The 27,623-nt window shown below is 40.9% G+C and overlaps 2 protein-coding genes across 4 annotated transcripts; both read right to left on the bottom strand.

The window, feature by feature from the left end:
* Window positions 1–504: 504 nt before the first annotated feature.
* slc51a (solute carrier family 51 member A) lies at window positions 505–12,173 on the bottom strand. Its single transcript, XM_061666445.1, has 8 exons — window positions 11,956–12,173; window positions 7,364–7,515; window positions 4,343–4,416; window positions 4,103–4,261; window positions 3,037–3,148; window positions 1,668–1,814; window positions 1,482–1,587; window positions 505–1,350 (listed from the first exon to the last, which is right to left on the bottom strand). Exons 1-8 carry the CDS (start codon window positions 12,026–12,028, stop codon window positions 1,202–1,204), a joined length of 972 nt encoding a protein of 323 aa, XP_061522429.1. The 5' UTR covers window positions 12,029–12,173; the 3' UTR covers window positions 505–1,201.
* A 3,528-nt stretch (window positions 12,174–15,701) lies between these two features.
* zdhhc20b (zinc finger DHHC-type palmitoyltransferase 20b) lies at window positions 15,702–26,798 on the bottom strand. Of its 3 annotated transcripts, none has more exons than XM_061666692.1 (14): window positions 26,670–26,798; window positions 25,795–25,821; window positions 25,579–25,673; window positions 25,339–25,459; window positions 25,000–25,069; window positions 24,846–24,878; window positions 21,887–22,007; window positions 21,501–21,536; window positions 20,080–20,218; window positions 19,624–19,750; window positions 19,402–19,491; window positions 19,224–19,330; window positions 18,392–18,437; window positions 15,702–18,289 (listed from the first exon to the last, which is right to left on the bottom strand). In XM_061666692.1, the coding sequence occupies exons 1-13, from the start codon at window positions 26,785–26,787 to the stop codon at window positions 18,403–18,405; spliced, it is 1,119 nt and encodes a 372-aa protein (XP_061522676.1). In that variant the 5' UTR covers window positions 26,788–26,798; the 3' UTR covers window positions 15,702–18,289; window positions 18,392–18,402. The 3 variants fall into 3 exon arrangements, with proteins under 3 accessions (XP_061522676.1, XP_061522677.1, XP_061522678.1); XM_061666693.1 differs by having other exon boundaries at window positions 25,000–25,066; XM_061666694.1 differs by lacking the exon at window positions 21,501–21,536.
* Window positions 26,799–27,623: the final 825 nt, after the last annotated feature.

Here is a 27,623-nt window from a genome sequence, read left to right as displayed (position 1 = left end):
ACTCCAAATGTGTAATGTACAGCGACTGTACATTATAAATGCCATTTTCTAGAAAAACATTTCATTTTAAAAAGGGAAAACAAACGAAAACAATAGAATTGGGCTACACAAACAACATGGTGGTTTTAAAATTATTATTTGAAACCTAATGGTAATTGTCTAGTTACCTTTTCTAAATATTGTACAACCAAAAGTTGAATTTATTTATGAAATATGCAGTCATGTTTCCGGTCTCGTCAAGCGATCGGACAGCACGTTGCAAAGTCACGAGTCAACCTCACTTGGTACTTCCTGCCGGTACGCCAAAACCATTGGTTTAAGGAATTGACGTAAGGAATTAGTAGTAATACTACTGGACAATAGCGATATCATTTAATATTAATCGCCTAAATATATGTGAGTAATGTTCTCATGGCTCCGACTACCTACAGAATAGCAAAACATTGTAAATATAGTAGGACTAGATTCGTTTGTTACCATGTTTTAATTTATAATAATCTTACATATAGTCTCTACTATTTTTATTGTATTACCGTCAAACGTCAGAATTTGCTTTTTACTGCCATCTAGTGGAAAAACATTAGCAGGCAAGCAGTAGAAAAAAAACAACAACAGGGAATCAGATTGTTTTTGGAATGTCTTGTGCATGTCAAGAATGCCGGTAAAGCAACACACTAAAAGATGTATTAAAAATTGTCATCGTCATTTATGCAATAGCGTCTCCTAAAAGACAAGTATTTACTTTGCACTGTAAATAAAATCTGTTTCCTGTACATTTCTATGACGACACTAGCATGAAAGAAACACTGAAAGTCATATCATATTATTGTAGGGAACATGAGGTAAAACCGAACTGTTTTCAAAAAAATAATAATAATAATTTGAAATCATTTGCCAGTTAGTAGAGATTTATCATCATAAAAAAATCTTTTAACTATTCACTCCCTTTTCAAAGTTGTAAATTGAAGAAAGAATTGTCTCTTACATTTCAAATACGTCGTTGCTGTGCTAAAAGGCTCTTGCCCAACTTCTCAGGGTCTTATGACGGTAAGAACCAGAGAAGAATTGGCAGCAAAAGTTATGACACCCCATAAAGTTTGTGCAACCAAGGAGTCTGCTCAGTCAATTGAACATCCCGTAATCTCCTTTTGAACACACACAAACACAAGGACGCAAAAACATACAAGCAATTAAGACTGACTCATACAGCCTTCTGCAAAGGAACCATTTTGGTGTTCTCGTTGTCGTCATACTCCTCCTCGGGCAGCGGGTCGTAGAGTCGACGATATAGCAGACGTGTTACCAACGTGATGATGAACATCTCCAGGATCAGTAGCTGCTGACTCATCACTGTGGAGACGCACATGAACGTCAAAGTTTTAATGAGTAAATGATTCAAATCAAGGCGGGGTTGGCATTACAAAAAAACAGTCATTGTTGGTGGTGCAAATAAATGTAAGGGTTGATGGATGATGACTCACTGTATCCTCTTGCTGCGGAAGAGAATGGCGGTGCGCAGGCGATTGTTCCATTTAAAGCCAAGATGTTGATGATGGCAGACTGAAGCTGGCTGAGGATCAGCACGAGCTGCAAACATGTAAATGCTTGTTGGACCTGACAATCCCATTGTGAGGTCATGAGGTGTGGAGCTTCTCCCCGAGTCCTACCTGGTACATGGCGTATTTGGGGATGATCTTTAAGGTGCGCAAGGTGGCCCTGAGGTGCATGAAGGTGATGGCCACGGGCCACAGGGCGATGATCGTCAGGATGCCCACAAAGGGGTTGATCCATATTGCAGATCCTGTGATGTTCAACTGAATCAGTCGCACGTCGGGAGAGTCAGCAAGGGCAAGACAGGACAAAACAGGCAGAGAACACATGAGCAACATCACAAATTCCACTGAAACGTTTCCAAACAAAAGCACTGGGCACAAAGATTTTTGGATAACTTAGTAAGTGACGGGAATCACAAGGAAACACGTTTTATAGAGTAATATTAGTTAATAGTGAATTAGGTAGTTAATGGTTAGTAGTAATTGGATAACTTGATAATGTTTAGTTAATATTGGTTCAGATTTTTTTATATTCTGAATATGCGTGTGCATAATCTCATTTAGCAAAGTCATTTCATTCTCAGGGCATTGACTCGATCGCAACGACACTGTTCTGGTTGTTTCATAAGACATTTCGCCTCGCATCCGAGCAGGCTTGATCAGTTCATGCAACAAGGATTAGTTAGGACAGACAAAGAAAAACTCAACTGTTTATGTTCCAAGTTCCAAAAAAAAAAAAAAAAGGGAGAGTCATGAAGATGGCTGGCAGCGAGGCCACTGTCCGTCAACAAAGAGTCGTTAGGTGGAAACTACCTCATTAATATTCCCTTCATTTGTAAAGTGGTAATGGAGCTGCCTAACGGCCAAGAGGCTGTGTTTTTGTGTTATTTGTCGGAGGCAAAATTATAGTCTTCTAAGACAACCAGAACGGTCCATTTGCGATTGATTCAATGCCCTGGGAATATTCTAAATATCTTTTGCATTTATAATTTTACATAGAAAGAAGGCAGCAACCCAAACTGTGCCCAATCTATTATTATTATCATCGTAAGAGTCGTGGTAGTAGTATACTTGGTTGGGAGAAACATAAGAGTGGTGAAATATTAAAAAACACCTTTCAGTATGATTCATTGCGGTACCACACACTACTGGAAAGCACAATAATAAATTATTAAACATACAACTTTAAACATTATTAAAGTAATTACTAATATGCATATTACATGTATCCTTATCTTTGGGAAGCACATATTATGTTGTATTAGACACTGCATATACCTAATATCATATTTTTGAGAGCAATACAAATCAAGTGAACGTATTTACACTCCCTAAACTCAAGTAGCTATAATGTTGTTCCAGTGGCTGGTGTGAGTCACAGGGGGCGCAGTTGTAAATGTAATGCGAAACTGTACGAGTAGTAGTGCAAATCTTGTTTGTTTCTAGCCAGTAATCAGTACAGGCATCAAAGCGATCGACTCACATCCGCCAGGTCAAAGGTTCCGTTGGTCCACAGGACGATGGAGAGGATGGTGAAGACGACCTTGAGCACAGCAAATTGAAAAGAGCCAAGTTTGAGCAGGAAAAGACAACGCCTGCAACAGAGGAAACTTCTGTAATTCAATTCCCCAGTGTTGTACACAACAATATTAAAACAATGTGTGTGTGTGGAATATCTCCCATCTCCGCCTCCCACCATTAACATTACTTTCAGTGTATCCAAACAAGTTGCATCAGGAACTATTTGTCTTTGCCATGGCCACCATGTGACTTTGTGAAAAAAATAGTATGTGGACTTTTAACTTCGTGGCTAAAAGTGCCGCCTGCACTCGGGAGAGTTGATTGGCCAGGAGTGTGTTTCACCTGCCTTCCAAGTACAGTACGTGCAGGGGATCTCCCCATTTTATGTAACATTCAAACAGCCTCCCCCCATTCCCCGATTTAAAAAAATAAAAATAAAAACCTCCATAGCGTCTCACGTGCACATGTGGAAGTTGTATGGGTCTGCGTGTCATTCTAGCAGCACGAGGTTTCAATTAGTTCCTATTTATGATAACGGTATTGCACAACACTAATGCATGCACACACGCACACACACACACACACACACACACACAACGACACTTGCTGCTGAGTACTGGGTGACCATCCAGCCATCTATTTTCTTTATCACTTTCTATATCACTCATTAGGGTCGCGGCTGGAGCCCGATGATATCCCATCTGATTTTGGCCGAAAGGTGGGGGACAGCCTGGGCTGGTCACCAGCCAATGGCAGGGCACATATAGACAAAGCATCATTCACACTCACATTCACTCGTTTTTATAAATGTTGTCTTCAATAAACCTAACATGTACAGTATGTTTTTGGAATTCGGGAGGAATCCGTACTACCCGAAGAAGACCCACACAAGCACGGGGAAAACATACAAACTAACTTCACACAGGAAGGACACGGCTGAAACTTGAGCACCGAACCTCTGAACTGCGAGGCGGCCACGCCAAGCACTCGATCACTGTCCATAGTGCATCAGTCAGTGGAGCGTTTACCGTGTGATAGCTGCATACGGCAGACAGAGGCAGCAGCAGCAGCACGGCCCTGTGCTGATCTTCAATTTGTGTCTCGCCCCCCGCCGCAGGAACGCCTCGTCGCCGCCCACCTCTTCTATCATCAGGATGAGGAACTTGAATACCACGATGGCAAAGTAGCTGTAATGAAACGGTGATGCCGGGGAGTGGAGGGGAAGAGGCTGAAAGTGATTAAAAGGAAGGAGAAGAAGACACACTCACCATGCCGAGGTCATATCAGTAAACATGGTGGCTCGGGGGATCCACATTCCCAGACAGGACATGGTGCCGATCACCTTAAAAAATAATACACACAGGAAGAGAGAGGGAAATTTTCATTTTTGTTCTATCAGGACCAACTGCAGCATGTTGGGTGGGGGCTGAGCAAACCTTTTCCCAATCGAAATACAACCATCAATGGAGGTGGGATGCTCAGCTAGGTTTTTCACAATTGTCATACATTCGTCACCGTGGAGGTAGGGGGTGGTGGGGACAACGTCAAACATTAGTTAATGGGTGTCGTCGTCGTGACATACATTTCTCCCGATCAAAATACAAATCGCCATATCAGAATCAGCTTTATCGGCCAAGTATGTTACAAGACATACAAGGAATTTTTTTCCGGTAGTTGGAGCCACTTGAGTATGACAACAAACAGCCACTATGACAAAATATACATTTAGGACATAAGAAACACAAGTACGAAGAGTCGTGAAGCAATGAAAGTGTACCAATAGTGTGGTGATGCAGACATAATGGCATTTTGCTAAGCAAAATGCCATTAAGCAATTTGTTTTAGCAAAAAAGTCCTCAAGCAATTTAGAGCACTTTAAAGTGATTAATAGTGCAATGATCTGGTACCGTAACGATTGTGCAAATGGTGCAGTGAGTTCACAAACACATAAGTGCCCAGTAGTAATAAACAACAGTATGGAACTAGTGCAGCGTGCAAAAACAGTTAGTAGTGCTCGAATAATGTAGAAGTGTCACAACAGCGATGTGCAAAATTCGCAGCATGTTGTAATGAAATTGTAAGTCAACTTTGGCGAGTGGGAGTGGCAGTCACAGGTGAACCGGAGCCTATCCGAGCTGACTTTGAGCAAGAGGTGGGCTACTCCCTGGAGACGTCGCAAGTCAATCACAGGGAACATATAGACTGACAACTATTCATGCTCACATTCACAACTATAGACTAGTTCGAGCATTCAAATTAACCTAACATGCAAGTTCTTGGAATGTGGGAGGAACCCGAAGACCCTTGTGAAAACCCACGGAAAAACAGAGAGAACAAACAAACGCCACATTCTGGGTTGGAATAGGATACAATGGAAAACTGTGAGGCAACGGTTACTGCTTGATCACAGCCTCCAGGACAGATCCACACCTAACCTTGAACAGATTTGTCACTTGCTGGAACTTTGTCTGAAAACCATATATTTTCGATTCATGGGAACATTTTACAGACAAAAACATGGTTGTGCTATGGGCTCCCCAGTATCCCCCAATGCAGCAAACCTGTACATGGAGGACATGGAAAGCAGAGCTTGCGCTCAACTCCTTTAAGGGAACGACTCCAAGTCATTGGTACAGATGCAGTATGTGGATGGCCCACGGGTTACAAATCAAAAGCCAAGAAGTACAAGCCTTCGCTCAATGGACAACAACATCATGGTCACACGTGAATGTCAAAGCCAGTAAGTTGCCTTTTTTGGACTGTGATGTCCACATTGGAGATGACAGGGGCCTCCCCCACCCACTGGAACACAAACTGGGCTTTATCTGTACCCTACAACACAGAGTTGATAACATTCCAACTGTGGACACAGGCCAAAGAGAAAGAGCATAGACACGTGAGTATTGCCCCCAAAACCTGTGGTTACGACCAGCTGGTCATTTAGGAAAACTGTATCTAATTCCAGAAGGGACAAGAGCAAGGTGGATGAGAAAGAAAAGAGTGACAGATGCAACAATATTGTCATTCCGTATGTCTCAGGTCTGTCTAAGAAACTCAGAAGGATTTTCAACCAATACAACATTCCGGTACACTTCAAGCCTCGTAACACCCTCAGACAAAGGCTGGTACAGCCCAAAGACCAGACAGTCCATACCCACAAAAGCAATTGCAGTGACGAATGCACAGATACTTAGATTGAGGAGACCAAGACGCGGGCAAACTCCTCAGGTCAAAACTCAGCTGTCTACCTGCAACTCCAAGAGAAACGGCACCCTTTTGAGAGCAAAAATGAGCATATTCTGGATAAGGAAGAAGGAATAAGGTTTGAAAGAGGAGTGAGAGAGGCTATCTACATGTGAAGGTGGAAAGACCATTCCTTAACAGAGGAAGTGGCTCACGACACCGCCTATCTCCCACATACAATACCACCTTTCATCCATTCAAAAAAAACAAAACAAAAAAACGGAATCATTTTCCTCCAACAAATAACACAAAAACACCGCCTCTTTGCCACTAGGCAGCTCCACTACCACTTACCAACTAAAAGGAATATTAATGAGGGAGTTTCCACCTAACGATGCCTGTTGACAGACAGTGGCCTCTCTGCCAGGCGTCCTAATGGCTGTTCTTTTTGCATTCCAAAAGAGTGAATCCAGCTGTGGTTTTGGAACGTGCCTCCAACTTTGAGCATAAGTAGTTGAGTTTCTCCAAACCAACTCAGGCTAGTCTGTCCTAACTAAGCCTTGTTGCATGAACCGATGAAGCTTGCTCGGACGAGAGGCGAAAACATCTTCCAAGACAGCCAGCAGAGTCCAGCTGCGATTGATTCAATGCCCTGAGAATGACATGTCCTGGATGAATGAGAATATTTACAGGCACATTCACATGTGCATTTATAGTCATACCTATGGGGAAAAACAGTCTTTAGTTAACCTAAGATGCATGAATTGGGGATGTAGGAGGAACCCAGAGTGCATGGAGGGAGAAAATGCAAACTATGAGCAATACAATAAATTAAGTATTATTTATCATTGTTACCAAGCGGATGAAAAAAAATTACTTGTTTTGTTTCCCTGTGCCATGTTAGACCTTTTAGACCATTTTGGATTGAACAATTTGTTGCTTTGGCACTAAAAACTGGTACGGTTTCATTGGCAACGAAGGGCAGAGGAAGAGGCACTGCACCACAAAAGACAAAAAAAAAGAAAAAGGAAATGTGTATTGAAAAGAAAACAGTATTAAGCATTTTTTTCACCACACCACCATCTGCCGTAATGCATAATTCTTACCGGTGCTGCTCCAGTCACCCATATGATGGTGCTCTTCTTATTGGCTGGCACTTTCTTATAAATATAAACACACTCCTCAAGGAAGATCAGCATGGACGTGGTTGCCATGAAGGTGAGGACAGAGTACAAGATGATGGAGAAGAGGTCAAACTCTGTGGAAAAACAAGAAGACTCATTAACCATCTTTACATCAGAAACACAATTACGAACCCCAATTACAATTAAGTTGGGACATGAATAAAAACAGAATACAGTACAATGGAATCAGGTCTACAGCATGAGGCTACCTCTACCATGCTTCACTGTACATAAAGTGTTCTTTTGGTGATAAGCAGTTTTGTGTTTGTACCAAACATCTTGTTTTCCCCGTTCGGAGTTGCCAGTACGTCGTCCTTTTCCATGTAAACCTATCTTCTGCATCCTCCTCTCTAACACCAACTTCCCTCATGTCTGCCCTCACTACATCTATCAACCTTCTCTTTGGTCTTCCTCTAACTCTCTTGCCTGGCAGCTCCATCCTCATCATCCTTCTACCAATATACTCAGTATCTCTCCTCTGGATGTGTCCAAACCATCAAAGTCTGCTCTCTCTTAACTTTGTCTCCAAAACATCTAACCTTGTCTGTCCCTCTAATGAGCTACCTCCAGCTCTGCTTCCTGTTGTCTCTTCAGTGCCACTGTCTCTAATCCCTGGCCTCACCACTGTTTTATAAAGTTCATCCTAGCAGAGACTCTTGTTACACAACACACCTGACACCTTCCTGCACCCGTCCCCACCTGCTTGGACCTGTTTCTTCACCTTTCTACACTCACATTTGCTCTGGACTGTTATGTAAAGTCCTCCACCCTTGCTCTCTCTTCTCCCTGTAGCCTCACTCTTCCCCCACCACTCTCTCTCTCATTCATGCACATATATTCAGTTTTACTTGGGCTAATCTCCATTCCTCTCCTTTCCAGTGTCTGCCTCCACCTTTCTAACTGTTCCTCCACCTGCATCCTGCTTTCACTGCAGATCACAATGTCATCCGAGTACATCATGGTCCACGGGGATTTCAATCTAACCTCGTCTGTTAGCCTATCCATCACCACTGTGAACAGGCAGGGGCTTAGGGCTGTTCCCTGATGTAGTCCTACTGCCAACTTAAACTCATCTGTCACAACTACAGCACACCTCACCATTGTTCTGCTGCCCTCGTACATGTCCTGTATTATTCTAACATACTTCTCTGCCACTCCAGACTTCCGCATGCAGTACCACAGTTCCTCTCTGGGTATGCTGTCATAGGCTTTCTCTAGATCTATAAAGACACAACGTAGCTCCTTCTGATCTTCTCTGTACTTCTCCATCAACACCCTCAAGGCAAATAAAGCAAAGCAAAGCAACTTTCTTTATATAATGCATTTCATACACAAGGTAACTCGATGTGCTTGACATCCTTAAAAACGTTTAAAAAACAGCTTACAAACATTTAAATCAAAGAGGAAAATAAAAATACAATTAAAAGGCTGCAGCACGCCCGCGACCCTAGTGAGGAGAAGCGGCTCAGAAAATGGATGGATGGATGGATGGATGGATGTTGTGACCTCATTGTTCTGGTCAGAACCCGAGTTGCAGCATTCTGAATGAGCTGCAGCTGTTTAATGTTCCTTTTGGGGAGTCCAGTCAGAAGACCATTACAGTTGTCAAGTCTACTGGAGATAAAAGCATGGATAAGCTTCTCCTGGTCTGCTTGGCACATGCAAGCCTTCACTCTGGATATGTTCTTGAGATGGTAGAAGGCAGTTTTAGTAATTTATTTGACATGACTGTTGAAAGTCCGCCCGCCAAGGTTTCGGACTTGGTCTGTGGTTTTTAAAGAGAGTGACTCCAGGTATTTACTAACAGCAATCCTCTTTTCTTTACTGCCCAAAACAATTATCTCAGTTTTGTTGTCGTTCAATTGAAGAACATTTTGGCTCACCCAGTTATTTATCTGTTTTAGACAGTGACACAACACCTCAATTGAAGTCTAGTCATCTGGAGACACTGCAAGATATAACTGTGGTGTCATCTGCATATCTGTGATATATAATAACTATAACTATATATATATATATATATATAATGCAAATACTCACTTCTGTCCTGAGTCTAGCCTCCACTATTCCTTCTCATAATTTAATTCTGTGATCATCAACTTTATTCCTTTATAGTTTCCACAACTCTGCATATCCCTCTTGTTCTTAAAAATGGGCACCAGCACACTTGTCCTCCATTCCTGTGGCATCTTCTCACCTGCAAGAATTCTGTTAAACAACCTGGTCAAAAACTCCACAGCCTTCTAAATGCTTCCATACTTCCACATGTACAGTTTGTCATCAGGACCGTTCCATTTTTCATCCTCTTGAGTTCCTTTCTAACTTCCCCCGTACTAATCACTGCTACTTCCTGGTCCACCACACTTGCCTCTTCTACTCTTCCTTTCCTCTTAGGATCTGGCCTGCTCGTCAGGCAATTGCTACACACACAACAAAAAACGTTCCCAATCACATTGGCACCAATGGACGATTCAGTCTTCAATTAACCTAACATGCATGTTTTTGGTATAAAAACCTGCGCAAGCACAGACAGAACAAGTAAACTTCACAAAGGAGTGCCTGGGCTGAGATTCGAACTGCAAACCTCTAACTGGCAGATGAGAGACATATGTGCTAACCACTCATTCACCGTGCTGCGGAACACATGTAACCCACAAAAAACATGTAACCCACAGATTTCCCCACCTCTGATCTAGAGGTTCTGTCTTCCACAAAGTTGCCAGGACACAACAGTCCATTTTCTACAGCACTTCTCATTGGAGTCCTGGGTGAGCTGGCGCCTATCCCAGCTGATTTTGGGCAAGAGGTGGGGTACACCCTGGACTGATTGCCTGTCAATCTCAGGCCACATTTAGACAAACAACCATTTAAATCACACATAATGTATGGACAATTTAGAGTCTTGAATTGACACACAACCAATTGAATAAATAAAAAATAATAATCTTCGCAGGTCCTGGTGACAAACGTATTTTGGGGCTACTGGAGGGATAATACTTTGTTTTTAAAATACTGATAGTTTGTATCTGGACTGTTGTATTGCAGTACAATATCCAAGAGGTTTACAGCATTGACGAACAGGAACTAATCAAATTTGGTAAATGAGAAATGTGAAGAAAAAAAAAAAAGTAACAATCTTCAACCATGTTTATTATTGTGTTTCTCTCAGCACTGGATGTGTGTGCTGTATCCATCTTCCATGTAAAAGAACACACATCTGGTGCGCATTTAAGAGATGTTACACACATTTATGCTTGAGAAAAAAAGAAAGAAAGGTTGAGTCGTTGCTTTTATTCTGTTGCCCGTAACTCAGCGTCATACGTGGGGGCGCGGGCAGTCATTTAGTATAATGAAATCTAACAATAAACAACACAGACTTTTGTATTGCGTTTCTGGTTTTTTTTTCTGCAAAAAAAGATAAACACTAAACATAAGAGCACAAGTGAGCGTCGTCATTTGTACTGTATAATTTCGCTAATCCCAAACATCCATTGGTTTCAAAGTATCAGATTTTTTCCTCGTGATTAAAACTCATATTTGGAACGATCATTACTGGGTGATCATATCTTTACATCCGATCAGATTGTACTGATGTCATGCCTATATGGGACCGTTATGATGTGATGTAAGCGGAACGGAAGATGAACGAATGATGTGATGTATCAACCAGCAATCAAGTTCTTTCCTTCGTATTTTGGGGTCCATTGAAAGATTACACATGAAAACTTATATTTCGGTGAATCCTTAAATTGTAAACATTTGTTGAGTGGGTGAATACATTGCATTTAGTTTAATAAAAAGACAACCATGGCATCTTAAAGCTGATTTTCTCTCTCTCTAGGAACAAATACAAAATTGGAATTAGGACACAACTGCCCTCGAGGAATACAGTGTTCCCTTGCTATATCGTGGTTCACCTATTGCGGATTTAGTGCACTGTATATTCTTTCCGATATTCATATCATGCATAATTTTCCATATTGCAGGAATTTGAGTGTATTCTGTAATTTGTTCTTTTTGGGGGGGATAAACGCTTATTAACCTAAAACGGTTCCCTGTTTCCCATGCCATTAAAAAGGATATAGTATTTTGTAATACAGTATTCTTAATTCAAAGTTAGACATGCAAATTCCCATCTCTGTGATATTGTAAATGTCAACAAAACAACAAGGTTCTAGGGTTAATATGTAATGAGTGGTTTTGTTTGTACGTCATCGAAGTGATTTTCCCCCCCAAAAAAATACTTCCAAGGTTTTATGCACCTCACACGTTGAGTTCCCGCACAACGCGCACGTGTTTGTTTCCTTTCAATGTCACATGCGTTTTGGATTAGTGTGCCCCCCACCCCTCAAAAAAAGTCAAGAAAAGAATGAGTAAAATTAATGTTCCTATGGAATAAAACACAGAATGTGGAGACGGATAATAATAAAAGGGTGAGAGCTTCATAAAAGTATTAAACGTCCAAATAAAGTGGCGACATGACCCTTCGTGGGTTAGAAAAACAGCCTACTCACGGAGGATGATGTCCATGGCCAGGGGAGGTTCCCCCTTGCACTGTGGGTCCATAGTGGGGACGGATTCGTTCATGTTGGAGGTTCCCGATACTTTCACCGATGCAACTTTGGCGTCGTGTGCCGGTCCCGAGTTCGCATCCACGGACACGCGCGGAACTTCGAAGTGTCGGTGGTGTGTCGCCCAAGCGAGAAGACCGCGCTGCTGCTTGGCAGTGCTGTCATATGGGCATCAGGGGCAGGGGGTGGGGGGGTGGGGGCACCCCTAACACTTGATGCAAGCCAAGCCGGACCCGCCTCCTCTTACGCGGAGGCGCGCACGCGCGCGCACAACACAACTCTCCCCACACTTTTGCTGGAAACTTTTGTAAAAATGTACTGTCTATCTACTGTAATCCATCACTTATTTAAATTTCAGTTGGCTTACTAATGAAAACCCCACCCCCAATTTTTAAAAAATCAAAAAGTAATATATTTATTGATCTAACTAAATTATATATAATTAAAGTATATAAAACATACCTAAGGTATCAAAAAAATTGAGGTCAACTTGCATTTGATTGATCTTCCATATCACTAAAAATACAATATTTGCAATACTAAAATATTTTTGTCATGGGCGAGTACCGATACCAGGTACCAAGCCGATACTGGCCTTATTTCAATGTATTGGGTACTTGTGAAGGCTGCTGATACCAGCCATAGATACTTTAAGTATCTATGGCTGGTATTTTAGTATTTAAGTATCTAGTATCTAAAAAGAAAAAAAAAGACTAAGTCTTCTTCACCAGTAGTTGGCGCTACACTGCAGTGGTCTGATGCTTTGGCGAATCATTATGTGCATCAGAAAAAAAAAAAAAAAAAAAGAATTATCTGTGTTGATTGATATTTTATGTATCAACAGTATTAGTGGTATCAGTACTCGGTATTGGTGAGAATTCAAATGTGAATACTTGTACTGGTATCGGTGTGAAAAAATAAAGTGGTATCAAGCATCCTTCGTTTTGACCTACCAAAATAAATATTGGTGGAAAAGCCTTACGGGTTTGTATTGCCTTATTTTTTGTTTAAATTGTATTGTATTTTTCTAGAGTGAGAGAGATCAAATGAAAGTTGTCATCAAATATTTGTCATTCACATTTAAAATGAAAACTTTTTTGGGAGCAAATTTATCAGATCACCTTTCCTAAAAATGAGGACGCGTAAATGCAGCACAAAGTGTTTTAATGTGGACTTTCAATTTCAGAGTTTTAAAACTTTGGACATCTTTTCAAGAACGCGGCAAAAATGCAGCCAATAACTATAAAGTACAAACTATTTCTTATCATCGAAATAGTTGTGGCATAAACCTTACAGTGTTTTGTTGTTATACATTTTTCAAGCACTGCATGTCAACATTTCTAATTATTTTCTTTCCATTGTATATGAATTACTGTTCCAGGACTAATTAGTATGTATAACCCTTCACCTCATCAGTTAAGGCTGTGGGCTTGTGGCTTTGAATTAGTAATATTTTTTTCCATGAGAAAACCAACAGCGGGTCAGTAAAGGTCAGCACTGTGCCGCTTACAAGGAATCGGATTTACATTGTATCGGGGGCTGCACGATGTGCTGCAATTCATAGGCACCTATACTTTCTTTGCTATTTTAGCTTGTCAGCATTCACAAGCATTGTCGGAGAAGAAATCTATTTCTAGGTAGTGGTTTAAGGCGAAACTTCCTCCGGAGGTAAACACGAGAGAATCTGCTAAGCCAGCATGTAACGTGATTTCATTGCTGGGGAACTATTGCAAATCTTTTTAAAGTGAGGCATCTACTGTGAACAACATAAAGGTATCTTATATAGAGTGGAAACTCAAAAAGGAACAGCCTGCTCTATGACTGGTTGACATCCACATTGGTTTAGTTTCAGAATTGCTTTTCACACAGGAAACAATGGAAAATTAATTACCTCGCCCCATCGTCAACCCTTATCATCTGCACAGGATACTTACCAGTAAGAGACGTGCAAGTCATCCAAGTATAAAGAGAAGCTAACCACTGCATAATGAAACAAAATGAAATAGAGTAAAACTCCTGACCATTTCTGATGGACACTTAACATGGAGGGAACAGGAAAAGAGTTTGTTGGCAAGATTCTTTGGTGATTTCCGTGCTGGCCTTTATGTCAAGGGTGTCAAACTCATTTTTGCCACGCGCCACATTGTAGTTTCGGTTTCCCTCAGAGGGCCGTTATAAAATATTATATATATATATATAATAAAATATAATATATATAAATGTTGCATCGCCTCATCATAGTATTACGCATACACAAGAAACTGATGGAAAAGTAGTTCTGAACTCAAATGTCAAGAATAGTAGTTCGTTCAACTATTGTAGAAGTTACTGAAAAGAGGGTTTTGGTTACTAAAAATATGTCAACCCAATTCATTTTTTTACCTTGGACAATTTTAAATTTTGGCACGGACTCTAGCAAGAATCATGGAATTTGACGCACACTATTTGCTTTCGAGGGCCACATAAAATGATGTGGCGGGCCGGATCTGGCCCCCAGACCTTGAGTTTGATACCCATGCTTTATGCTTCAGCTATATGCTAATTATGTTAACATGTTTGCTGAAGTTAATTTGTGTATTTAATTGATACATATAGCCTATTCTAAGTCGCTGTTTGTTTTATGTTTACCATCATAATTGTTGTCTCATTGGTACACTTCTGTGGAGTAAAAAAAGATATTAAATAAAATGAAAAAAATTTAACAACAAGAGCAAAACATGTAGTTAAACAATTAGATGATCAATGAGCTAACCTCTGGCTGTTAGAGGTTAGCAAATCTTCTATATCTGAACCACTTCAGTTTGGAATTAGGACCAAATGTCACCCGACACCGAGATGTCAAAAATCCCCATTAAATGGTGGATTTTTGTGTTATCTGTAATGGATGAGCCATGCAAAGTTGTTTGGTGAAAGCGAGGCCACTTTGACCTTGTGACGTGTTTGCTTTTCAACAAGTCTAACAACTGACATGGAGGCCATTGCCTTGAGAGCAAATGAGTGCATGCTAAACAAGCAAACGCATTCAGAATCACAGCGACGGAGTGGATGTGCTTCGTTGGTGATCTCACCCTTATATTTCTTGCATGAAATGCTTGCCTTGACACACACATTTTAATAATTTTTTTTTTCTCTCTCAAGTGCAGTGGAGTTGACGTATAGCTTTTATAAGGACTGGACAACCTTCCAGGAGGAGTCAAGGATCTGAGTGTTAGACAGATAGCCAAATGTTCAACTCCAAAGTTGTCCGACTTCAAATAATTTTATCTTCATACGCTTACCAACCACATTATGTACATTTGTACACATTCAAATAGCCAGACCTATATAGAGTTAATAAGAGACCCAAAATGGGCCCCAAAATACTGCATGTATCTGTCTGCTAGTGTCATAGCATTTTGAGGAAAACATTATTAACTTAAACTGCAGGACAGAGGCAGACTGTGATGCTAAAACCAACTGGACTTGTTGGTATTTCAGGACCATTTGCCTATAACGGGACAAAAATTCAGAAAGAATCACGGAATTGACATCATGGAACATGTTCAAATGATAAATGGACATGGCTATTTGTGGTTTTATGGCTTCGTTTATTCGGACACACCAGAATAAATCTGTTTTCAAACATGATGCACCTTCATTTGCAACCACATCGACACACGGCTAAAATCCAATTTTTGGACAGTGAGGCGCCATGCTTTAGGGCTTTATTCTGGCATTATGCGCATCATACAACGTATGTAAAAAAACAGGTTGCTGCACTGAAGCATTTCTCTCAAGACAATAATTTTACAAAACAACACATTGCAAAAATACACACGAACGCATCGATCTCAAGGCTCAACAGCCCTGAAAAAGATTAGAGGCCATTTATAGAAAATAAAAGGATGATAGGTCCAAATATTGGGAATAGATGGTAACAGTGGAAAAGGTCTAGCTCATTATGCTTGTTTTGAATGGCCTGTAAAGGAATTTGTTCACTAAATTTTGATTTCTTACGTTTAGATGGAGCTTCATGTTAGGATGCCCATATCTTCCAATGACTGGTTTGTCACTTGTTTGAACAATGACAGGTAAACAAAATCCAGAAGGCAGGCAGTAACAACTATCCGTCATCACATTAAATACTGTCTATTTTGTTTACATGTAGCACAGCTATGATAGAAAACCAGGTACAACAACACAGGCCACTCTATACAATATATAAATGGCTGTAAACTCGTACAGCATGGGATGCAAACAGCAAGAGGCTCATCCTGCAACCATCATGAAGATGCGATCAGACAGACATGAATATAGTGTGTGTGTGTGTGAGCAGGTACAGTAAAGTTGCATATGTGGAACAGAATTCCTTGGTAAATTATTTAAATCCATTTTCGGGCAGGAGGCGGGGTAGGTGTGAATGTGAGTGCAGATGGTTATTTGTTTGTATGTGCCCTGCGATTGGCTGGCAACCAGTTCAGGGTGTACCCTTCCTCCTGCCCGATGATAGCTGGGATAGGCTCCAGCACGCCCGCGACCCTTGTGCCGATAAGCGGCTCAGAAAATCGATGGATGGAAGATATTTCTGTGTACCGCATGCAAAAATAAAGCCCTGTGGCCATCTGCTGGTCAGAGTGAGACAACGCGACAAGCAAGAGGTCCAGTTTGAAAAGAACAAGCGCCATTACTTTTCATGTCGTTTTGGCTCACAGAGGTTAAGGTAAAGCTAAGGATGCTGTAAACACTGTGGTTCAGAAGTTTGAGCTCCTGATGGTTCAAGCCCTTATTTTGGCAATAAATGTTGAATTTGTCTAGCACTGTGAGCGGAACAAAACATAAGGGAATAATTCTACATATTGTAAGCAAATGCATAAAAACTAGGGGTGGGACTCGATTTAAAAAAATAAAAATAAAAAATAAAATAAAAAAGGTAATTAATTGGAGGCTGTCTAATGAATTAATCTGAGTTAATCCAATTTTAATCATATAACAATATTTGTCCAAAAAAGCAAATGGTTGAATTGAAATGGATTTTAGTGGACGATTGAGTCAAGTAACTGACACAGACAGGAATAGTGTTAACTCTGATATATGCATTTAAGTGCATTTCTATACAAAAAAGTACAAAAATTAATAGAAATATCTCTGGCCAAAATTAAAGACCTAAAGTTAAAGTGCCATTTTAGGACAGGTTTGGGGTTTTTTTTTTTTTTTTTTTTTAGGACACTATTACCCCTAAATGGTTTCTGCATGGAAGTTGAAAAGTTGGTTCACATATTGGAGGGTTGAAGTGCTTTAGTGGTATGGAAACTCTTTTTTGCACAAATTGCACAAAACCACCCTGATCAAGGCTTCCATCGGGTAGTGTTTTTTTTGTGTTTAAATGAAATTCGCCTCTCATCCGTCCTAGATACACGGTTTCATCCAATTCCTCAATTTTGGGGGCCTGGTAATCAGCATAACAGGAAATCTCTGTGTTGTTTTGAAACACCAAATGAGGTTAAAATAGGTTCCTCCCCCCCCAACTATTTTGTTGGTAATTAATTAATCACGATTAATGCATTAAAGTCCCACCCCAATATAAAAACACAAAGTAAAAGCTGCACATTATAAATACACAGACACACACAAAAGATCCATTTCCGTTTGCTTTGCCAACCTGTGAAAAAAAAGCAGCACACTGATGGCCATCAATGACCTCTGCAGTGCAAATGCACCATCTTGTGCTCAGACAAAATCAGTCCACTGACCCAGGAATCTGGGAAATGTGTGCTGTGATGTTTCTTGTTTTTTTTTTTTTTTTTTTAAATCTTCCAAGAATACAGTTCCAAGAAAAATAACAGTCCCATCTTCATTGGATTCCTCACAGAAAACAAAAAGGTAACGATCCAGCTTTTCTCCCACCCTTTGCTGCAGCTTTGTGCCTGTGAGACCATCTTAATGTGGATCCAGGTAGCTTTTGGCACCAAAACAATACAAATAATAATAAAAAAAAGAGCAGCTCATAACTCCTGCAAAGGATTTCCTCAAGCATCATCATAAATATTCCAGAAAAAGAAAGCAAAATCATCCAACAATACAAATATCTGTAGCGATAAAATAAACGTGTGTGTTGGGACAGCTGGTGCTGCTGCATGCAGAAAAAAAGCCAATGCCATGGACGCGACTGTGCTATGACAGGCAAAAGGAATGCATTTCCATAGTTACTCTGAGGTTGCACTGAGGGGTAGTCACCATGGTGATGAGTCAAAGTGTCGCACGGCTTAAGGCATCAGACTGGATGATTGAGGAGTCACTCCTGGGGCAGGGGGGGGACGACACAATCGGCAATCAGGTAGAATTAAATGGGTAGACTGTTTGTTACACTGCAACACAACTGGATGTAGAAAGAACAAATCACCTGGTTAGGATTCACTTCATGGAGACTGTGGTGATGTCATTTGGGGCTGTAAAATCAAACAGGAAGACACATTGGTTTGTGTTTGCAACCAGGACATTGTTTTTAGAATAAAATCAGTGTGTAAAGCTCGAACAACAATACAACATATATTGAGGTTCAGACTTTGTAATTCCCAACATCATGGCATCTGAAGCCTACAACTTAGTCGTCTTAATTGAAATTTATTCTTCTGAGGAGGTGTAAAAGCTGGCAACCGTAACAACCCACATTCACTTAAGTTTCTTACCATCGTGCTAAGCAAATGACTTTAAAATGTCACACTATGCATTTATATATTCATGCATTTGTGTCTTGAATGTGTTTGAATAGTGTGGGAGGGTAAATCTGGTCCTAAACTATAGAAAAACGATCAAGTACTTGAAGATTTGTACTTTTCACTGCAGTTTTTGGAATGTAACCCTTGTGAAAAACTGCAGTTTTAATTTTCATATCCACAAATGTATTATTTTATACATTATATTCCAAATCATAACATATAAAACAAATAATCTAACATTATTGCTTACAGAAGGTTAAGATAAAGGAACTAGATAAATGTTAGATAAACAACAGTGTCTACATTTTTCAAACTCTAACATTTCCTGAAGATGAATTGAAGATTTATCATTTCTGTGAATCTAAGACTAAAATAAAATCGAGATAGTATACCCAACGCTTCCAAGAACTGCTTTACATCAGAGTTGTATGGAGTCTTCTGGCATCTGTGGACTGCTATTCCAGGACTACTGGATTGTGCCCCACTTATTTTGTTCTGTATTCTGATGGAATTTACCTGACTTGATGGGATTATTAGCCATATGGTGTACAATGCTGTTGGTTTGCTGCTCGTTGCTCAGAAGGCGGTTCTGTGATTCGGTGAGCGGGCTCACAGTCACTTCACTGCAAACAAAACAACTAAATGAACCCTGACACTCAGACGAAAATAACTTTTCTCAGATCTGATTGATCACCATTTATTAGGCTCCGGGTGCACGGCGACTGTCGGCTGCTCGATGTCGGCGTTGACGAGCCGGGTGGGGAATGTCAGACCATCTCCTTGACTGCAGCAAACGAGGACATAGTCAGCCCAAGCAACACCCAGGAGCAAAAGATCAAAGCTAATAAATGGTAAAGACAACTTTTCAAGCATTTTTTTTAAACATAGCAACAAGACAAAGGGGGTAATTTAATACCTAGTGAAGACTGGCAGCAGCCAGTACTTCTTCTGGTCTCCAAATACCTGAGCGATATTCTTCCGGAACCCCAGAGAAAAGCCATTCTTATCAGACCCAGTCCTGAAGACGGGCGCTCTGAACGCCTCTGAGATAAAATCAACATAATCTGGTCACAATTGAAATCATTTGAATAATACATTAAAAATTGATGGTATCCTAGTGAGGATAAGTGGTAAAAGAAAATGGATGGATAAATTAAGCAATCTGGAAGACTCTGAAGAAGTACAATAAGGCCAAATAAAAAAAATGTCTTCACGCAGAAAAACATTTATTGACATCGCTCAAGTACATGTTGATGTACAAATTTAAGATTAAAATTTAATTTGCCTCATTTCTTTGCGTTTTTGTTCTGGCCTCCAACTTGACAGACAATGAATGGATGGATGGATGGATTTCAGAACAAGAAGGTGTTACCTATAGTGGACCGGTTCTTCCCGACGAGCCACAGGTGGTAGCTGAAGAGGGAGAGAATACTGATGCAGAACATGGCCGCAACGAAAAAGAGAAACAAGACATGGAATTTGGCGTTTGAGTGAGTCTCTTGCAGATCATTCTGGGGAGAGAGACGGGAGAAGAGGCATCAATAACACGTCTCTGCACGCGGGGCATTTATTTGTGTGTGGGGGGGGGGCGTGGCTTAGAAGTTCGAGACCAGGACAGACGGAAACAGCATGTGAGGGTTTCTATATTTTTAGCGGCCATGTGTTCCAGGTCCTTACCACTTAAAAACACATACCTATGCTTATGTAGCATTAATTGAAAGTCATACTTTATCATTCCCCCACCACAAAAGGTTTTTTCCCTCCAAAAAATTTTTTTCCAGGCTTACAGCTTAGAAACAATGTTTTCTTCATGAAATGTCACTCCGGGACATGTCCCGCCACAATGTTTTTGAGAATTAGTCTTGGATAACCCATTCAGTAATTTAATGGCCAGACTTTTACCAGTAAAATGTGTTATTCAAACATTCACTAATCAAATGCTACACTGACTACTGTCCAATAAGATACACTTCATGAGCAATCTGACCCTGATAAATCTGACATATGTTTTACTATCCATAATGCATTCAACATGTGAGCCAAAATGTTTTGTTTTAAATAATTATTTTGAACATTGATTAAATGATCTGTGTAATTTAAAGGATTATTCAAATTGGGTCCTGGGGGGGGGGGGGGGGCGGTGGCATCTCCCTGGTTGGGTCCCCTGCTGGACGGGCTCACTGACTCGGCCCCCTCCTTGTGGGCGGCGGCATCTCATGCTGTTGAACAGGACAGGTTAAACAAACAAAAAAATAAAAAAATAAAAAAACACCAATTGCATTACCTATGCTGCAAAAACTAACTGTGACAGGCCCAGTTTGGTGGTACTAAAACGATAAATATTGTTTATGCTATCAAATAAAAGTTTTAAATTATACCTGTTGTTTTATCATGAGATTGAGTAATAAAGATTTTCAGAAAAATTATGTGCCTTTCATTAAAAAATGTCACCCCATGACAGGTCATTTTTACTTTAACGCTTCTAAAAATGTCTGGTAGAAGAAATCAGCTCTGCTGGCAATTGTTATGTAATGCAGAGAGTCCAAAACATTAATTCATTTTCCGCACCGCTTATCCTCACTAGGGTCGCGGGCGTGCTAGAGCCTATGCCATATGACTCTGGGCGAGAGGCGGGGTATACCCTGAACTAGTCGCCAGCCAATCACATGGCACATATAAACACTTTAGAAAAATCATAAACTAACTGGCCACTAAAGACAAAGAAACCCAGAATGCATGCATTCCAACAACTCGTGAGGTGGTGCAAAGGCTTGGGAGGATGGCTGTTGTTACCTTTGGGCAGTTCTCAGCCGATTTTCTCCGGCAAAGCTTTAGTCCAAAGAGAAACGAGACTTGTTAGCAACACCGGGAAAGAACAGGCAGGAAAGGATGGTTAGCAGCCAAATGCAGAGCACAGTGTGTTAAGTCAAAGAAGGTATGAGAGAAAAAAAGGGGATGGGGGACGCGTGGACAGTTTCACTGACGCATGGGTGTCGTAATGGATCCTATGAATGTGTGGGGAATTTTAGAACAATCGCTCAGTATGGCAGGTCTAACACACATAGAAGAGCACAGCGGTTAAGGAGGACAGAGAAGTCAGGAGGGCAACTCAGTGCCAAGCATGGTTGAGTCATCAGGGTACAGGTGAAGTTCTGAACGGATCCGGACTCATTACTCACGGTCCAGAATTTGATGAAATACTGCAGCACGGTGGCTGCGATGAACAAGCAGTAAAGCAGCGAGTACGCCAAGAAGAGAATGAAGAACTTGTAGTTGGAGAACCCCACACAGTTGTTCACCCTGGAGAAAGATAGACAGGCTACGGTCATGTTGGACCTCCGCACTAACAGGTTGTAAGCATCTACAGTGAGAGGAAAAAGTATGTGAATCTTGAGGAATTACTTAAATTTCTGCATAAATTAGTCATAAAATGTGCTCTCATCTTCATCTAAATCACAAGAATGAACAGTCTGCTTAAACTAATACCACACAAAATGGATGGATGAAATTTTTTTCCCGTATTTTTAGAGAAAATAATGTATAACATTCACAGGACAGGGAGAAAAAAGTGACTGAACCCTTGAAGGTAACTGGTTGACCCTCCTTTAACCTTAACCAAACATTCCTTAACCAAACATAGTTGCAGATCAGATGTGCACAACAATCAAGATGAATTTTGGACCATTCCTTTCTCCAAAACTTCTGCAGTTCAGCAAAAGTCCTGGGATGTCTGGTGTGCATAGCTCTCGAGCATCTGAATCAGATTGAGGTCAGGACTTTGTCTGGGCCACTCCAGAAGCCATTCTTTTGGTTTGCTTCTGTGTTTTGGATCATTGTCCTGTTGCAACTCTCTTGAGCTTCAACTGTTGAACAAATGGCCTCAAGTTCTACAAAATATCTTTATAAACTTGTGAATTAAATTTTGCACTCATGATTTCAAGCTGTCTAGGCCCTGAGTTGCTCCCTTCACCATGCTTCAGAGTAGGTATAAGGTTTTGATGTTGGTGCACTGTGCCATTTTTCCTCCACACATGGCGCTGTATTCCTCCCAAAAAAATCAACTCTGGTTTAATCTTTACACAGAATATTTTTCCAGTAGTTCTGCGGAACATCCAAGTGGTCTTCAGCAAACTTCAAACGTGCAGCAATGGGGTCTTTTTCGGCAGCAATGGTTTCCTCTTTGGTGTTCTCCCATGAACCCCTTTCTTGTTTAATGTTTTATATATAGTAGATTTGTCAACAGAGATGCTGGCTTGTGCAGTCATTTCTGTAAAGGCCTGTTCACACTGCACTTGCTCATTGTGAAAGGCCCCCTGTGTCAAACGGGGGCCATATTTGGAAGTGGTGACACAACAGCCTAGAAGGAAGTCCGGAGGCTTTCCCTGTGAGTGGACTGCAACGGAGCAATATGTATTTGTCACCGTTGGAAAAGAAAGGCCTAACTTTGCTTACTTTATGGAGGAGGAGGTGTGCAGCAGCAAAAAAATAAATAAATAAATAAATTAATTTAAAAAAATAATTTAAAAAAAAAAAAAAAAAAAAAAAGGAATGGGAATATCCCAGGGCGGCACGGTGGCCGACTGGTTAGAGCGTCAGCCTCACAGTTCTGAGGACCCAGGTTCAATCCCGGGCCCCGACTGTGTGGAGTTCGCATGTTCTCCCAGTGTCTGCGTGGGTTTTCTCCAGGCACTCCGGTTTCCTCCCACATCCCAAAAACATGCATAAATTGGAGACTCTAAATTGCCCGTAGGCGTGACTGTGAGTGCGAATGGTTGTTTGTTTCTATGTGCCCTGCGATTGGCTGGCAACCGGTTCAGGGTGTACCCCGCCTCCTGCCCGATGACAGCTGGGATAGGCTCCAGCACGCCCGCGACCCTAGTGAGGAAAAGCGGCTCAGAAAATGGATGGATGGATGGAATATCCCATACTAATTTCATGGCAGCATCTTGGAGTTTAAACTCGTTCGTGAGCTTTCTGGATCCAGGAAGAGAGCTTCGAGGTGTATTTCAGGCTGAGTAGGGAGCTCTGAAAGAGAGTTTGAAATCTCCCACAGAGATGTCTCGGTACATCATTTATCTATTGGCCCAAGGTTCGGGATAGTGGGACACCGCAATTATTATGCCTTCCTCAATTTCCCCTGTGTCGTTTACAGTACTAATCCGCCAAAATAGCACTCAGAAATCACTCCGCCAGCCCCGCTATGATTGGAGGAGCTTTTTCACATCCCTGTCAACGCTCCCCAATTGTACATTTTTCTATCCGATGAAGCGACACTCGGCGTCACATCAAAACGCGCTGATGCCCCCTCAGCACACACCAAATGAATGGGAAAGTCAAGGGGCACAGACACCTTGCCAAGTGCAGTGTTAAGGAGCCTTAAGTCCTCAGCTGACACTCTAGGGTTCGTTTTTTTTTTTTTTAACCTCATTGAGCATTCTGCGCTGCGCTCTTCCAATCATCTTTACAGGATGGCCACTACATGGAAGGGATGCAACAATGCTGAACTGTCTCTATTCATACAATTTGTCTAACCGTGGACTGAATATCAAGACTTTTAGAGATACTTTTGTAACCTTTTCTACCTTTATGCAAGTCAACAATTCTTACATGTAGGTCTTCTGGGAGTTCTTCTGAGCAAGGCATGGTAAACGTCAGACAATGCTTCTTGACAGGAGACAATTCAAACCTGGTGTGTGTTTTCTATTGACCAGAGCAGCTTTGAGCCATATCTCCAATTTTCTCTCATTGATTAGACTCCGGGTTGGCTCACACCCGAGTCTGATTCACTCTTGGAGAATTCGTTGCCTAGAGGTTCACTTTTGCCTCCCTGTCCTGTGAATGTTTATGTTATTTACAATAAATATATGAGAACATAATTGTTAATACCTAATAATAATAACTGTACACTTAAAAACTTCTGCACAGCATCAATCGATGACAGAATTTGGTGAAAGCTGGAATTCTTGCTGAAGTGCTCTAAAATAATGTTGAGTTGGGTATGTTTATTCTCCTGCATTTAATGCAGATCAGCAGAAATAAAATAGCTCAGACATTAAAAAAGCCAATTGTGCCGGTGCACCTAATGTTGAGGCCGACGAGAACGTAATGCGTACGGAATAAACATTGAAGGTTGCCTACCAGGGACAATGGTGGTCCATCTTCAGCACACATCTATGAAATAAAGCAAAGGATGGAGGGGGCAGATGAAATGATGAAAATGATTAGACAGGCAGACAGACAAGGAAGACAAAATCTTTTTTCCCCCCATACAAACTTATGAATAAAAACGTACATGTCGCACGCAGAGCAGTGATGACAACGATCCGGCTTGATTACTTGACAGCGGTCACAGTAACGAACTGCTGCAACATTAAATCAGAATCGGGGTCAGAACTTACATCAGTATTGTTGTGGGATATTGTCGCTGAATGTGAATCTATAATTTTCAATGCAGTGTATGTACTGTGCTAACATTGTTTCTCATTGTTGCTGAAAAAAGCAACTATCAGCTATTCATGGGACTAGCCATCCATTTTCTATACCATTTGTCCTCATTAGGGTTGCAGTTGAGCTTGGGGAATGTTTCCAACCCATTGTGAAAAAAAGGTAAAAGAAACACACGTATACCCACCTCCTGTTCCGGTGCGGGTATAAAGTGGCAGGCTGGTGGGGGCTCGCCACAGAATCTCTTGCTGGGATTCTGGCCGCTCTTCCTTCTCATAGCGCTCCTTCTCAGCCTTTGGCAAGCAGAACTGGATTGAGCGGAAAGAGAGAGCGAGCGAGAGAGAGAGAGAGAGAGAGAGAGAGAAAAAAATCATTTTAGACCATTGAGCTCAATAGCACAGCAGGGTCGCCCCGGATCACGCTGTACCTCTTTGGAAGGGTTGGCGGGCTTTGTGAAGATGGTCTTCCAATAGGACCACACAAACATGACGAAGGAGAGGTGGAAGAAGATAAGGTATACAACTGAGGGAAATAAAATATGAAAAACAAAAAAAATACATATTAGAAAAAGTGTGTCAGTAAACTAATATAAGACTGATCTTTAAGGCAAACGAGAGATTAAGCACAAAAACTGAAAGCTTACCCTGTTTTCCTATACTAGTGATGGTGACTGCAAGAGACAACAACAAAATGTGACACACAAAATAAAAGCAGTGATTGTAGATCTGACAAGGGAGTGTTGTGTAAGCAATCCATCATGCATATTTTTAGAGCAAGAGCGAGCAAAAGTACATAAAAACCAACGTCTGTTTTATTGCCTTTGACTACCTCACTCAACAGACTTGAATGTCCGCAGTGGAATTATTTTCCACCAGTAGCAAAACTTTAGAGAAAAAAAAATTCCAACTTTCACCTTTTTAGGCGTCTGAAAGTGAATGGAATAGTTTAATGGGTACTGCAGATACAGACCCCAGATTATTATTCGTTGCAAGAATTTCAAAATGGCCAAATTTAGAATAGTTAAACAGTGTATTTAAATCTATGTCATCGTCATACTACATAAACTATAACAAATTACAATGGTGAGAAATATATAGCCTACTGTCTAGGGCTGTCACTGTCACTATTGAATGTTTTAAAAATCGATTATTCCACTGATTAATCGAAGCAATTAACTCTTTGATGTAATGTGACATTTGATGTCCACTTCCCCAGTGAGCGCCAACCTAAAACTGTTAGCAGGGCATTAACACGCACGGAGAAAGTTTGTCTCGCGTCCGAGGCATGTTGAATAATAAATATCTGGGCTCAATACAATGCTAGCTTTCAGTCTACTAATTGGCTGAATCAAAAGCCTTAAACTACAGCTTGTTATTATTGGGCTGCAGTCCGTCCATTTACTTCCTACTGGCCAAAAGCGGCTGCCTGTTTGTGTGGCGAGTACAGGAAACAGCGGTGGGGGGGGGGACAAAACAGGGCTTAAAAGGGACACAACGGGGCAGCAAGGAGTCTACTTACATATACAAAGCTCCACCACGTAGGCATAATAGGACCAGCAGACAACCATAGCGATGAAAATCACAGGTATCCATGCTAATCCCCGTTGGCAGCATCTCAATACGTGAATGGGCGCCATCTTTCTCTCTGCGCTGGGGAAAGGGAGTGTCTGTGTGACGTCATTAGAGCGAAGCCACATAACCCGGAAATAGTTTGTTTCGTAGCTATATCGTTGACTCAATTTACTGTTGACTCTGTATCTGCTACTGTTAACTTCAAATAAAGTTCATATATTAAAAAAAGGGAAATAGTTTGTTTCACGTTCGATGAAAATGTAAACAGAATCCAACGTTTTTTCTTGGTTAATTAATAAAAAAAAAAGGAAATACAAATAAAATTCAAACTTCCACTCGGATTGTATAGGTAATTTTATACTAACCTAAAAAGAAAACGTCTCTAAGCGGTGGACAAACATTTGTACTCAAGGGCCAAATTCTATTTTAATGTCAAATGGGCCAGGTCAATCTGTTTTTAACAACATATTTTTAAATGCAATTTTCTTTATTTGCTAATTGTGTAAAAAATGTTTTAAATGTTAATTTACAATAAATCATCCATCCATCCATTTTCCGTGCATAAATGGATGGATGGATATACATCACATACATTTTGATTAACAGATTTAGATTTTTTTTTTTATTAATGTAACAAATATTACACAACTCCATCATGTAAATGCTTGGTGAGCTGGATTAAAGAATAGAGCAGGCCATATGTGGACCGGGGGCCCTACTTTTGCCCATTCCGGCTCTAACCGTATCAAAGTCAACTATTACGGTCTGTCATGGTTGAACTTTTGATTCCTTATGGTCAACTCAGTTGAAATTAAATACCTGCATTACCAAAGCTTCCCCTTTTCTCCTTCGGCAAAGGGCACACTTTAAAACTGCCGGTAAGGAAAGAGTTACTCTCTAT

This window comes from Phycodurus eques, chromosome 21 (assembly GCF_024500275.1).
Source record: "Phycodurus eques isolate BA_2022a chromosome 21, UOR_Pequ_1.1, whole genome shotgun sequence".
Lineage (NCBI taxonomy): Eukaryota > Metazoa > Chordata > Actinopteri > Syngnathiformes > Syngnathidae > Phycodurus > Phycodurus eques.
The sequence above is the reverse complement of the archived record's forward strand: the minus strand, read 5'-3'. Positions and strand labels throughout refer to the sequence as shown.